Source organism: Sinocyclocheilus anshuiensis, unplaced genomic scaffold, assembly GCF_001515605.1.
Source record: "Sinocyclocheilus anshuiensis isolate Anshui unplaced genomic scaffold, SAMN03320099.WGS_v1.1 scaffold648, whole genome shotgun sequence".
Taxonomy (NCBI): domain Eukaryota; kingdom Metazoa; phylum Chordata; class Actinopteri; order Cypriniformes; family Cyprinidae; genus Sinocyclocheilus; species Sinocyclocheilus anshuiensis.
The window spans coordinates 81,475-95,527 of record NW_015557156.1 but is presented as its reverse complement, the minus strand read 5'-3'; the positions used below and the strand labels follow the sequence as shown (position 1 = coordinate 95,527).

The 14,053-nt window shown below is 37.0% G+C and overlaps 1 protein-coding gene across 3 annotated transcripts; it reads right to left on the bottom strand.

Moving 5' to 3' along the window:
• Nucleotides 1-707: 707 nt before the first annotated feature.
• wiza (WIZ zinc finger a) lies at nt 708-13,985 on the bottom strand. 3 transcript variants are annotated; one of them, XM_016473370.1, is made up of 11 exons: nt 13,915-13,985; nt 13,060-13,171; nt 12,071-12,610; nt 11,174-11,920; nt 9,781-10,272; nt 8,465-8,785; nt 7,412-7,523; nt 6,772-6,874; nt 5,608-5,872; nt 5,326-5,491; nt 708-1,898 (listed from the first exon to the last, which is right to left on the bottom strand). In XM_016473370.1, exons 2-11 carry the CDS (start codon nt 13,160-13,162, stop codon nt 1,730-1,732), a joined length of 3,018 nt encoding a protein of 1,005 aa, XP_016328856.1. In that variant the 5' UTR covers nt 13,163-13,171; nt 13,915-13,985; the 3' UTR covers nt 708-1,729. The 3 variants fall into 3 exon arrangements, with proteins under 3 accessions (XP_016328856.1, XP_016328857.1, XP_016328858.1); XM_016473371.1 differs by lacking the exon at nt 13,915-13,985 and adding an exon at nt 13,494-13,908; XM_016473372.1 differs by lacking the exon at nt 708-1,898 and adding an exon at nt 4,046-4,197.
• Between the last annotated feature and the right edge of the window lie 68 nt (nt 13,986-14,053).

Genomic DNA, 14,053 nt, shown 5'->3' with positions numbered 1-14,053 from the left:
TTACTGTTCTCTAATTTTGATCACGGTGTTTTTGTTGAAATGCCTTGGAAATTTGGTCAGACATGCAGAACAATGTTTTCTCTTTGAGTGTGAGCTCCATTTTCTCACATATCATACTATAGCCATAAAAGCCTAAAGAAAAAGCATGCATTTCTCTCTCTCTCTATAGATATTCATTTTTTTTATGATAGTTTTTGCTTTTCAACATGCAGCATTATATAACTGTAAATCAGCAAGACTCTCTAAAGCACATAATAATTCAGTTTATCGTAGAACAGCCTGTTCCACAAGTGCTCAATTTCACAAACCTCTTTTGCTCTCTGAAAGGACCCTTTATTCATGCATGTAAGAGTTCCATAAAGGTGTCGGTCCAGTCTATGTCCTGTAATTAACATCTCTCAGCACAGCTGGTTTACACAGACTCCTCACTGTGGGAAGCAGACCTTACTCTTGAAACAGGATGGCTTCATTTACACAGGAATATAGCATTAGCAGACCTCAAGAGTGAAAAACAGCCATAAAAAAAGCGGAAAGGGAGAGCAGCTCTGGGAATATCACTGTCTTATTATGTCTCTGATACAAGAGACAAAAATCATATGCTGAATTGATTGTGTTGAGGATTCAACAGTGCTTTTTAGGATGAGGGACATGAAAATGTACTGCATTATAGCATATAAATGACAAACAAAGCAGTAAATTGATTCAAAATCTTTATTAATTGGTTATCAAATGCAGGTATAAAAAGTTGTCTCAATACTCAATTTATTATTTTTGCAAGGACTACAGCTGGTCATTGACAGTTTGATTCAATTTAATTTGAATTAAATCCTTGCAAAGCCTGAGAGCAAGTGAAAAAACCTCACATATCACACAAGAAATAATGCATATGGAAATATACACTATTTCCATATACGTTCTGGAAAGTATTTATTAATATCTGCTGTTGGAGTATAACACAGCCTTTACTCCAACCAGACACTGGCACAGTGTTTTACAAAGACAAATACACAAGTACATGTAATAGAATCACACTGTTGACTAAATTAACTCGTACTGTTAAATAGGGAAATGTTGCTGTTAGTAAAAACAAGACATATTAAAGTCTCGTTTAATGCTGGAATCACTTGACAATGCCTGCAGAGAAGTAGTGCTGGTTTCTGCTTAAACTGGGAAAAAAAAAATCCTTAAAATACATACCAATGAAAATCTGTAGAAATCCCTTTTATTGGATTTTTGGCATTGAATAATCAGGTCATTCACTCAGGTGAGAAGCACTGTTTTCAAAATTCTAAGTACTATATTAAAAAGTAAGAACGATAACTTCATTTCAATGACCAAATGCTGGTCTACACAATTTTGTTCATAAAACAATAAAACCTTATTTAAAACTCAACACTTTAAGTACTATTTCAAACTTTACGTACAATATAAAACAACTGGTTTGAAATCTTGTTAAGAAAAGAGCACATTATAGACAGGGAAATACAATACAAAAGTAAAATACATTCAAATCATCCCAATCAAACCACTGGACAACACTTGACAGGTAAGAAATGCTGTGGTCAAACTCTTCCAGTAGTGTCTTACAAAATTCATCTAAAAGTAGAAAATGGAATTTAGGACAAAATCCACCTCACAGTTGACAGTCAACGTCCAGGTAATACAGCTATAAAATCAGTGTAGTGTAATTGCATTATTTTGAAAAGAAAGACCACAGCAGAAAGAGCATCTAGACAGTCTGAGGGCCAATAAGCAGCGGTGCTTCACTGTGACTGAGAGGGGGCTGCGGTGAGGGGCTTGAGGTTGAATCCGTCTTTAGCTTGAGGATGTGCTGCTGTAGATGCATGACCCAATCCTCCTGTACGGAGAGCGGCCCTCGGAAAACCTCCTCACAAAACCTATCATCATGCACAGATGAACACTTACTGTTCTAGTCTTTTAGCGGATATTTTTATTATTTATGGACCGGAAAACCTCCTCACAAAACCTATCATCATGCACAGATGAACACTTACTGTTCTAGTCTTTTAGCGGTGTAATTTCATTACAATGAATGCATTTTGACAACTATTGGGGGGCATAATGCAGGACAGATTCAACATCTTTAAATACCATGAGCATATGCGCTGCTGTAAACTTTGTAAAAGGATATCAATTACTTTGTTTAAAGGGGTCATGCACTGAGAAATCAAAACTCCCTTGATCTTTCGATATATAAGTCATTGTGCTATAAAAACATTCTGTAAGTTTCAGAACGCAATACTTTCTCTTTAGTCTAAAAACAACTTACATTGAAGCCAAAACGACAGGTTTTGGAATTAGAGGCTGACATTTTTTTGGGAATCCCGTGGGATTAATCACTATTAATCACGTGATTAGGACGGGACAGGTAAAATGTCAGCGGGAGTGGGCAAGACCGGGAATCGTAATAACACTATGATACCCAACTTTATACACAAATATACCTTTTATATAAATAAAATATATATTTAAATTTTGAACTCAATTCTAGTTGCCCTGTCTCTTTATGCTCTCCTCCCGTTTGCTTTGGTGTGGCTGGTTAAGTGAATGACGTGCTCCACACCAGTAACAGTTGGTGGCGGTAATGCACCAAGTTGGTATGCCAATGCCAACCACCAATAAAATAAGAGAAGGCGGCGGCTCCCCCATGCACTTTTTAGCCCTGAAAATCATAATCAAAATGGAGTCAGCAATGACTACTGTCAGAAAATGATACCTCAGTTGTGCTCACCGACATTTCTGTCTGAAGTAACCAAAACAGTTTTACAATGAATTTTTATGTGTGCACGTGCGTGTGTGTGTGTTTGCATGGATGATTTACAAGAAATTTAATGTGTGTGCAATGCACACTGTGCATTGTTTAAGCTGGCTTTCAGTTTCAGGCATGCTGTGATCTAGTGCTGGGCGGTATGACCAAAAATTTATATCACAGTATTTTTAATATCATAAAAAAAATAAACACCAGTATTCGGTATGAACCGGTATACCGCCCAGCACTACGGTGATCTGTACTGTATTTTTTACTGTAACTGACAGATTCCGGCCAAAAAAACACAACAAGGGAGTGGGAGGGAATGGGAGTCATTCTTCTGGGATTGGAACGGGACAGGATTTTCCCCATTTTTTCGTGGGATTGGGATGGGACTGGATTTTTTTTTTGTGGTTGTGGGACGGGAAAGGTTTGAAAATCCACTCCCGTGTCACCCTCTATTTGGAATGTGCCAATTTATGATGTAATAGTGTGGCTAAACATCGCCTTCGCAGAAGATCATCAACACCTGCTTCCACATCACTGCCTGTTTAGCCCCGCCCAGCGATTCGTGCACATGGTAGGTAAATGACAAGAGCGACAAATGCAGGTCTACACAGAAACCAAACGATAAACTTTATTTGATTAACTTTATTTTTAATGACGTGCCAGACCGCGTCAGTAAGAACTTGGTCCTTTGTTCACTTCATTTTACCGTGGATTCATTTACAAACAAGGCACAATTCAACACAGGATTTTCATAAAGATTAAAACTAAAAGACGATGCTGTGCTGACTATATTGGATCCTACAGTAATCAAGTGTGTTTATTACATGGTCACAATTGCTTTGTCTGTTACTACATATCGTTTGATATGCGCTTAATATCTATGCGTTTTTAATCTAAAACACAGCAGCGTCCATCTAGGAAGGATGTAGGCTGTCAAACATACACAACTATTAGCCAATCACAGCAGTGGGTGTTTACTTCTGAGTCTACAATCCGCCACGCCTATTCAAACGGAGCGTTCTGATGAGGGGGTAAAAACAGAACAGAAAATAGCCTATTACTTCTAAATGTTTTTTAATATAAAAATCTTGATAACATTATAAGTGGACATCAGAGAGCAGTACAAAATAAAAAACAAAGGCAGTTCATGACCCCTTTAAAGGTCAGATTTTTTTTCATTTGGTACTGCCCTTCAGAAGCAAAATAAGATACTTGATAGATGTTTCTTACAAGATAAAATCATTGTATTTAAAAATTTGCCTTTTTTGGAACATTTTGTTCTAGTTGTGTATGAGTCCCTCAATTGTCCTCGGTGTAAAAAGATGCATCTCAAAAATCATACCGTCACTGTTGAAAAGGGTTCAAATATGTAGAAGATGCTGGAAAAGCAAAGAATGTGCAGGATCTGAAGGATTGTTCTGAAGAAAAGAGGGCAGTTAAACTGCTCAGGACAAATAAGGGAGCCATGAACAATTATCAAAATAAAATAAAAAAATCGTCCAGGTTAGGACACACAGTATAAAGATTTAAATGATGTATACTTTTGAACAAAATTCAATTAAATTCAACTATTTTGTCTTATGGCACAGATATAAAAATCTATTAAAAATATATGCAAATTTCAGCCACTGAATAAAAAATAAATAAAGGTAATTGCGAGTTTCTCACAATTCTGACTTTTTTCATCCGAGTTTACATCTCGCAATTCTAACTTTTTTCCTCAGAACTGTGTGACAAACTCACAATTCTGACTTTTTTCTCATAATTGCGAGTTTACTTCTTGCATTGTGACATTTTTTCTCTCAATTCTGACTTTATAACACGCAGTTGCAAGTTATTAAGTCAGAATTGTGAGATATAGACTCTCAATTCTGATAAAATATCGGTCTTTTTTTCCCCATCAGAATTGGACTTTATAACTCACAACTGCGAGAAAAACAGTTAGAATTGTGAGATAAAAAGTCACAATTACCTTTATTTTTTATTCAGTAGCAGAAACGGGCTTCCATAAAAATGGCATATTCAGGGCAGCACAAAATAAAAATATCAAGCAATTTAATTAATCCCTTTAAGCTCAAAGTATACTTCGGTTATTTGTTATGGGCATGTACACAGTTGAACACAACCCCTTTTCAAAATATACTTAATTTGATAGTGTGCATGAACGTAGGCAGTCGACACTAGAAAGATTCATCCTTGTCCAGTGTCTGTGCCTTTTCTCTCAAAATGTTATTAGCGATAAACGTGTCTGTACTCGTTTAAACTACGGTTGTAGGTATCTTTTAACCCCCTCACACAAGCACTCGTCCAAAATCAAGCATGTACAGTGCTGATGATATACGACATGGGCACTGTACGCATAAAAGTATACTTTAGGCCAAAACTTTGCAGACCCCTGACCTAGAACCATCTGAGGTGTAGATGGCAAAGTGGAAGGAGAACTGGATCAGGACATGATTCAGGCTGCTTCTCTTTGAGCACAAAATTTTCAGACAGCAAAACCACCAGGTTCATTGAACACAAACTGATTAGTGGTCTGAACTCACCTGCACTTAAGGGAGTACACCTTCCCTACCAGCTTTACTAGGCTGGTCTCTGGTGGTCTAGGCACCAAGGATGGAATGTTTCCAACCCGAGAAGGCTTTGAAGGTTCTGTTTCCCCTGATACACTCTCAGAGTGAGATAAATGCTTTGGGGGACGCCGTTCACAGCCTAAAACAAGGACAGCGATTCTCACCATGCATATTAATGTTCTTTATTGGTGAAAACTCAGTTAATACAAAATTTGCAGCCTTTGTTTAAACAAGATGTACATATATTTCCCTTACCTCGAGGTGAACGAACGTTTAGTTCACTGCGGGCTGTGGGGATCTGGATCAGGCTGTTTGAGGATAGTTCATATGATGAAGACCGTTTTTTGTGTGATGAGGAGGAGTGGCTCATCCCTGCTTTGCCTTCTCCAGTTGCTTTGGAGAACTGGGATACCTGCAGCTGACCTGCAGTGTCTCGAGCTGCTGATGAAGCTTTGTGAGAACCGAGACGGACGGACTCCGAGTCTGAGGAAGAGTATGGAGTGGAGGTTCTTCTGGAGGCCTACAACAGAGGGAGATAAAGAGACACTTTGTGAATATCAATGACACAAGAAGTTGCTGAAAATTTTGTGTACATGCAAATCTTGAAAAGGAACACATTAAAACAAAAATTTAGTTTAGGTCACCTTGGACCCAGGGATATATGGAGTACGATTAGTTGTCAAAAATACTTTTAGTAGAATTATTAATACTAGTTTATACTCACACACTTTTGGGACTAAATTTTGCTGATAAATATGAATATGTATACCTAATGATAAACCACTGCAGCATGAAAACTTTATATTTTTTTCATCTGAAAGTGAAAGTTTCATAAATGTAAAATAATTGTTTGCTTAAAAACTTTTCAGAGTAATATTTATGTTGTTTTGATAAAAATAAAAGTGTAGGTTTCATACAATTAGTTATTTTGTGGTTCATGTGTAATTTGAAATTTCAAAGAATTTCTCAATGTCTTAATTAATAAAAAGGGTTAAATGCAGTAATAACATGGTATTATCATTAAAAACATTAACTTTACACGTATAGACATGCTTCATTTTTCACTCATTAATGAGAAGCTGCTGATCATATACAATATGGTTTTATGTTTTATAAAATAACCATTCTTCAGGTCCAAACAGACCTGGAACGTGAAAACAGCATACAAATTTTAAATGCATTTATTTATATATTTATATATTTATAGGGTTAAAGTTTACATTTACCTGAGAAATAAAATCGCTTAAGATATTAAAATTAGTTTTAAGATAATATATCTGACCCTTTTTTCATGTTTTAAGTGCAAATCTAACAAACTTGACTGTGGTTTATGCTTATAACAATTCAAAGCATTTTCCTAAAAAGATAAGTAAAGCAAACTAGAATGATATTAAGTCAACAATTTCACCTTGGACTCACCTTCTTAACAAAAGGCAAGTCCCCCCTCATGTAGCTTTTATGGAGCTCTGCTACCTTCACCGGCTCCCTCTTCATCCAGGCCGCCAGGGTCTCAATAGGAGAGCCGGGGTTAAATGCAGTAATAACATGGTATTATCATTAAAAACATTAACTTTACACGTATAGACATGCTTCATTTTTCACTCATTAATGAGAAGCTGCTGATCATATACAATATGGTTTTATGTTTTATAAAATAACCATTCTTCAGGTCCAAACAGACCTGGAACGTGAAAACAGCATACAAATTTTAAATGCATTTATTTATATATTTATATATTTATAGGGTTAAAGTTTACATTTACCTGAGAAATAAAATCGCTTAAGATATTAAAATTAGTTTTAAGATAATATATCTGACCCTTTTTTCATGTTTTAAGTGCAAATCTAACAAACTTGACTGTGGTTTATGCTTATAACAATTCAAAGCATTTTCCTAAAAAGATAAGTAAAGCAAACTAGAATGATATTAAGTCAACAATTTCACCTTGGACTCACCTTCTTAACAAAAGGCAAGTCCCCCCTCATGTAGCTTTTATGGAGCTCTGCTACCTTCATCGGCTCACTCTTCATCCAGGCCGCCAGGGTCTCAATAGGAGACCCGATGACCTTCCAATCCACTCCCTGCTGCCTCAGGTGGGCTCTTGCGTGGCTGGCCAGTGCCTTTCGATTCTCAAAATCAAAACCGCAAAGTTCACAGGTGGCATCACAGCCTATGGCAGAAAGGGTAAACAGTGGAGAGCACAAGATATGAAACAAACATTGCACCAACCTTCAGAATAATGTCTGGATTGAGTCAGCTTTGGTCAGTTTGCCCTTTGTGACTTTAAGGGGTCATATGATGCAATTTCAAATTTTCCTTACTCTTTGGAGTGTTACAAGCTGTTCGTGCATAGATAAGATCCCTAAAGTTGCAAAGACTAAAGTCTCAAATCCAGAGAGATATTCTACGTCACTGTGTGGGAAGATTTGCATAACACCGCCCACATGTTCACGCAAAGAAAGAAGGTGTAACTTTTATTCTCGCTGTTGTTGCCGCCGCCGCCATCTTTTTGTTGTGAAAGCGAAACTACTTTGTTTGGCCTTCCAAAAGAGGACGATATCCGCTTCTTCATGCCTAGAGCTGATCGCTGAGGAAATACATCAACTTCCCGCTGTGGATCGCCGGATCGGCTTTCACTGTGGACGCGTTTCAGAAAGGCGGGGCATAGAGGAGCAACAATAATGTACATTATATGGTAAATAATGTGTTTTTTGAACCTTAAACCACATAAACACATTTCATTACACCAAATACACAAAATAATGTTCTTTTTAGCAACATCATATGACCCCTTTAATTTGACTATACGTAAAATAATAATGAGAGATGTACAAATAAATGTTCCTCAAAAGCCTGATGTATTATATTTGATTTTTCTGAAAAAAGTATGGTTAATGATGTATGGATAATGAAGTTGCTTCAGTCCAGCAAGTGTTCATCTTGACATATTACATATTACATTTACTTCATAAAATTCATTAGATTTCACTGCAAAAAGACAACCCTAACCCTTGTTTTTCTGCATTTTAGGAGGTTATAATGTTAGTTACTGAGAGACAAATAATCATGCAATTAAAAAAAAATAAAAAAAAATATCTTGATTCAGTGTACCTGTAGGCATGCCGTCTGAGGCAGGTTTCTCTTTTTCCCCTGGTGACAGTGTTAATGTCTGAGGTGAGGATGCTGTTTTTTTCCACTGTGCTGCCGCCCCTGATGCAGGTTCTGATTTGATTTGGGATGCCCGTTCAGTGCCCTCCCGCCTCATGAGCTCATACAGGGCCTCTATGGGTGGGACTTTTAGGGACCACCTTGCACCCAGCTGTCTTAAGTGACCACGTGCGTGACAGGATAGGGCTTTACGAGTATCAAACATCTCGCCGCAGTAGTCACAGCATACAAACGGTTTGGGCTCCTGCTTCTCAGGCTTAGGGGCTGTGGAAAGAAGACAGAAATCATCATAAACTGAACAAAATGAAACATTATATTTGCTGTTGAGAGTTACAGGGTTTATGCAGGTTTTATGAAGGTAAATTTAAGATGTTTTAGATCTTTTTCAGACCAAGTTAAAACAAAAAAATAAAAAATAAATTGAATGGAACCCTGTGTAAAAATGGTCTCTAAATATAAATGTCTTGTATTAGAAGAATTAAAGTTTAAAAATGGAACCTCTAACAGACCTACATAACGTTTAAAAAGAAAAAAATACTTAGGATACAAGTTCTCTGGCATGCAAGGTATCTATTGGCAGACTTATTACAAAGGAAAAACAGGCATCATCTGCCAACATATATCTGATATCAAAGAGAAAACTGGTTTTCCAACCCCACTGACAGATATTTGTTCTTGTTTTAATCATAAATTTGCTTAATTTTATTTAGTTTCTCAGAAAAACTAAACAAGACTTAATATCTTCATTTTGTATCTCAAGTAAATGTATTTTGATTTAAGGATGTTTAGATATTTGTATTGAATTTTTTTTTTTTTGGAGTGGATGTAACATTTTATTATTTAATATTTATGCATTGTCAAATGCCATTAAAGTTTGACACACAATGGAAAATACCTCTTTCTTGCAATCTATCTATGCTAAAATGTTGCATCTCACACATTGAGCGTCACATTAATCTATAAATAGTTAAATAGAAGCAAGAAAGTGAACCCAAAAGTAGCCAGGCAAATAGATGTAAGAAATATGACCAATAAGAATTCATATGCATATAGTACAATTATGTAATTCTTGTAGGTTTTCACATCTTAATTTCTTACATTTAGACCTTTACTTTAATAATAAATCAATAGCACTCCTAAGGCTAAAAAATCCAGTGAAACTGAAATGTATAATCTGCATGTTAACTGTGTCGGCTGAATTAATTGCAGGACTTTGTGTAGGAAAAAAAGCATAACAGAAGTGACCAATTTTTACGCACCGATCACAGGTGATTTAACTGTGTTGGAATCAGACTTAGGTGTTAAAGGGCTGGTGGGAGTGCTTTGTGGCTTAGGAGACTCTATGATAGAGATATCAACTTCCACAGGCTCGTCCTTTGGTTTTGGGATCACAGTCCTGGAGCCTTTCTTGGCCTTTGGAACTTTGTGAGGAACTAGAGGAGGTGAGGAAGGCTGGGTAATGGGTTTAGGGGATGGGAGGAGAGGGGGTACAGCAGGAGCTACAGAGGGGGATACAGGTGGGGTCAGTGAGGGCGGCGGGGTCAGCGAGGGTGGACACAGGGGACTGAGAGATCCCACAGAACCACCACGCTGGGCCATGACCTCTCGGAGAGTGGCTATGGGAGACCCGTGGACGGACCACTCTGTGATACCCATCTGACGCAGGTGATAGCGGGCATGACTGGCCAGGCTCTGACTCTTCTTAAACTTCTCGTGACAGAATTCACAGTTGACATCTTTAGATGACTCGCCTTTGGTGTAAGAAAGAAGAAAGTATGTCAGCACACTTTTTTTGTGTGACAGAACTGTATCTTATGGTACATTTGATAATTAAAGACTGACCAAAAACCAAAGTTTGTTAGATTTTGGATATAAAATCACGCCTCAATTCCCCCTGTGAAGAAGTTTTAGGTTAACTGCATATTAGATAAACTACTGTTCAAAAGTTTGGGGTCTGTCATTTTTTTCTAATGTATTTCTAATGCATTTATTTGATCACAAATACAGTAAAAACAATAATATTGTAAAATAATAATACAATTTAAAATAACTGTGTTCCGTTTTAAAATATTTTAGTCATTTATTCCTGATGGCAAAGCTGAAATTAACATGATCCTTCAGAAACATGCATATCATGCACTGTATCAAAAAAAAAAAAGTATTTACTTGCAATTTTTTGTAAGAATGTAAAAGTCTTTACTGTCACTTTAGATCAATTTAATGCATCCTTACTCAAAGTATGAATTTCTTCCCAGCCTCAAACTTCTGGATGGTAGAGTACATGTATATTGTTATTGACCAAAATAAATAAATAAATATTTAGTATAACAATTTCAAAATCAGGTTCCTACATTTTTTGACCAACATATTTCCATGACTTTCCAGTTGTTATTGGCAGGAAAGAATTTGTAAAAATTTAAGATCGCATTCAAAAAGAGCAATTTGTAGTCTATAGAAAAATATTATATTTAACAGAAATATTAATATTTAAAATTGTATTAATTTAATGTGTTTTCCAGGCCAAGACGTGACACTTTTAAAGTTCCCTGATGTCCTGGTTTTCCATAATCATGTTTTGCTATAAATTATCATGATCACAGAGTCAACAAGTTCTTTAAGCATTCTAAAAAAAAATTAAAAATTAATTTTCACCTCGAGAAAGTGATTTAAATTCTGCTTTTTTGCCAAGGGGCAAGCTTGCTGAAACATCTAGAGAAATCTTCTGCTTCTTCACTGATGGAGGTGATTTCAATTCCGTTTTCTCGCTGAAAGGCAATTCCTCTGAAACATCTGTAGAAATCTTCTGCTTTTTGTTTAGGGGAGGTGATATGAATTCTGCATTACCACTGAGGGGTGAGACTCCTGAAACATCTGGAGAAATCTTCTTTTTCTTTGAGGTAGGTGCTTTCAATTCTATTTGGCCACTCAGTGGCATGTTCCCTGAAAAATCAAGTGAAAACTTCTGCTTTTTGGCTGAAGGAGGGGATTTAAACTCTATTTTGTCACTGAAGGGCAAGTTTCCTGAAATGTCCTGAGAAATCTTCTTCTTTTTGATTGGAGGAGGTGTTTGACGAATGGATGTCAGTCCTTTAAACGACAGAGGAGCAAGAGGGGGATTTTTGCTGATGGCTGACGAGGTGGAAGGAGTGGAGAAGGGTGATGTGTATTCCTCAAAATCTGACCCTTCCAGCTGCCCGGCACTGGCCTTTTCCTTAAAGTCCTCACTCTGTATATATTTATGGAGCATGTCTATGGGAGCACCTTTAGAGTCCAAATTCACACCAAACTGCCGCAGGTGAGCCCGTGCGTGGCTGGAGAGACCTTTACGGGTCTCGTACCACGCTCCACATAACTCACATACATGTACATCATCCCTCACTGCGGAATTCATCATCGTTTCTGGTAACAAAAGCACAAAAACACATTTTGTAGTTGACTGGAATGTTACAAACAAGGATTGCTTCATCATTTTAACTAGCTTACTTTATAGAGTACTAAAAATGTGCTAGTCCAAGCACATACCAAAACATTTTTAATACTGTTACTTACCTAAATTGAGAGGGGCATCTGTTTCCTGAGGGGCCCAGAGGGGCTTGGTTGAGGCCAGTGAGAGAGAGGTAGAAGGACTGCATTCACTGAGCCTGTATTCCACATCTTTATGAAGAGACAAGGCTGAAGATGGAGTGGACACTACAATCTTCTTTGAAGATGCTTTATGAGGTTTCCCTACAGCAAAAGGCGAAGAAGAGCGACCAGATGCTGCTGATCCTTTTACAGCAACAGGGGAAGACGAGGAAAGGGCATATTTTTTCTTTACAAGGTTGGATATTTTAATCTTCAGTTTGGGCCCAGCGTTCTTTTTGAGGTTGGGGGACTTTGTTTTGTATTTTTTAACAGGCCTGACCGGTTTTTCGAGCTTGGGTAGAGTTCCACCTGTTTCTTTCATTAGCTGGTACAGGAGGTTTATAGGAGCTCCACTACTGTCGGACACAGCCACTCCCATCTGCCTGAGATGATACCGGGCATGACTGGAGAGACCTCGCCTGGATTCAAAACTGGTCCCACAAAACTCACAACTATGGACGCCTACTGTAAGAATGTGAGAGAAATGCATAATGTGATGACGCTTGTTTTTCCTAAAGGGAGTGCATTGTGTTTTCTAGACTGTAACATAAAGGAATCACAACTGATAAAAAAAAAAAAGTGTCAGTGATTTTAAAAGAATAATTCACCCAATAATAAAAGGTCAGTTCCTCATGGTTTTAGAAAGACTTGATGTTAAATACAGACAGCATTTTATTTTTAGGTGAAAACATTTTTCAACTAAACTGTTTATTAGAGTTGAGGCTGGAATACACAACTTTCAAACAGATTTGAAAACATTAGGCATCACACGACTTTGCAAATGGTTACAGAAAAAAATTGGCATCATACACTAAATGGCCAATGATCACATACTACACAGATTTTCAGGTTGTTTCGAACACAACAAAATCACACAGAAAGCAGAGTTTATCATCTGCCTTTGGTGTACTTACAATCAGAGACATCTATGTCTTTATCCAAGTCTGTCTCAAGACACTCTTTGGAAATGGTGGCAGTGCTCGTCTTCTTTGCTGTGTCTGGTGCTGTCCTCTCCATGGCTGGAATCTGATAAAGAATGCAACTTATCTATTTATACATTTTTATTTTATTTATAAATATATATATATATATATATATATATAAAAATTATTTTTGCATAGAGCTGTACAATTTTAAATGTAGTGATGTCTGAAAAACATAAGTCACCAAAACTGTTAACCATTGTTACCAAAATACAATAGTAACTAAAGATATTACTACAATAAATAGTATTACATTAGTAACATTATTAGTAAACGTATTAGCCATCACTGTAAGAAACAATACTAAATTAAAATAAATAAAACTTAAAAGCGTCTTATGTTGTTTGAAGAAAATATGTATTTACCTTGATTTATTAGCAACTATGTTTTTTTCGGGCAGTATGGCGATGTAAAGGTAATGTTTACATCTTACTGTAACAATGACAAGCCATTCGTTTCCTTCTCTCGTTAAACGTTTCTATCTCGCTGTAACATTACCTGGCTGAATTTGTGCATAATCGTTTATTTGAACGAGTATCAATACTGGACTTGTTAATGTTGTGCGGTGATGATAAACCAAGAACAACTTCCCATCTCGTTCCAACCATGTATTACACAATGGACGCGTACACATGCAGCTAGCACGAGCTAATTATTTATCGCGCACTGCAAGTCGATTAAATAGGTTTGGTAGTCTGCAAAGGCATAGAACATCTGGCCTGTTCGGCTACATGTAGCTAACTACACTGAAAACAATATGTTGAAGCACATAATGCTCAAATTTACCTTTAAGTGGCGAGGTTTCTCTTACAGGAGGGAATGCAGGTACTTTAATCAAACTAGCACAGTCGAGCTGCAATAACCAGTCAAAATCAATCGATAGCTGATTTAGAAAACACCACACGAGGGCGAATCACAGGGTCGT

Coding starts and splice junctions, on each gene's coding strand:
- wiza (XM_016473370.1), bottom strand. CDS start 13,162: ATGGAGAGGACAGCACCAGACACAGCAAAGAAGACGAGCACTGCCACC. Junction 11,921..12,070: donor AGATGCCCCTCTCAATTTAG/GTAAGTAACAGT, acceptor TTTTGTTACCAG/AAACGATGATGAATTCCGCA. Junction 6,875..7,411: donor GTGGATTGGAAGGTCATCGG/GTCTCCTATTGA, acceptor ATTTAACCCCGG/CTCTCCTATTGAGACCCTGG.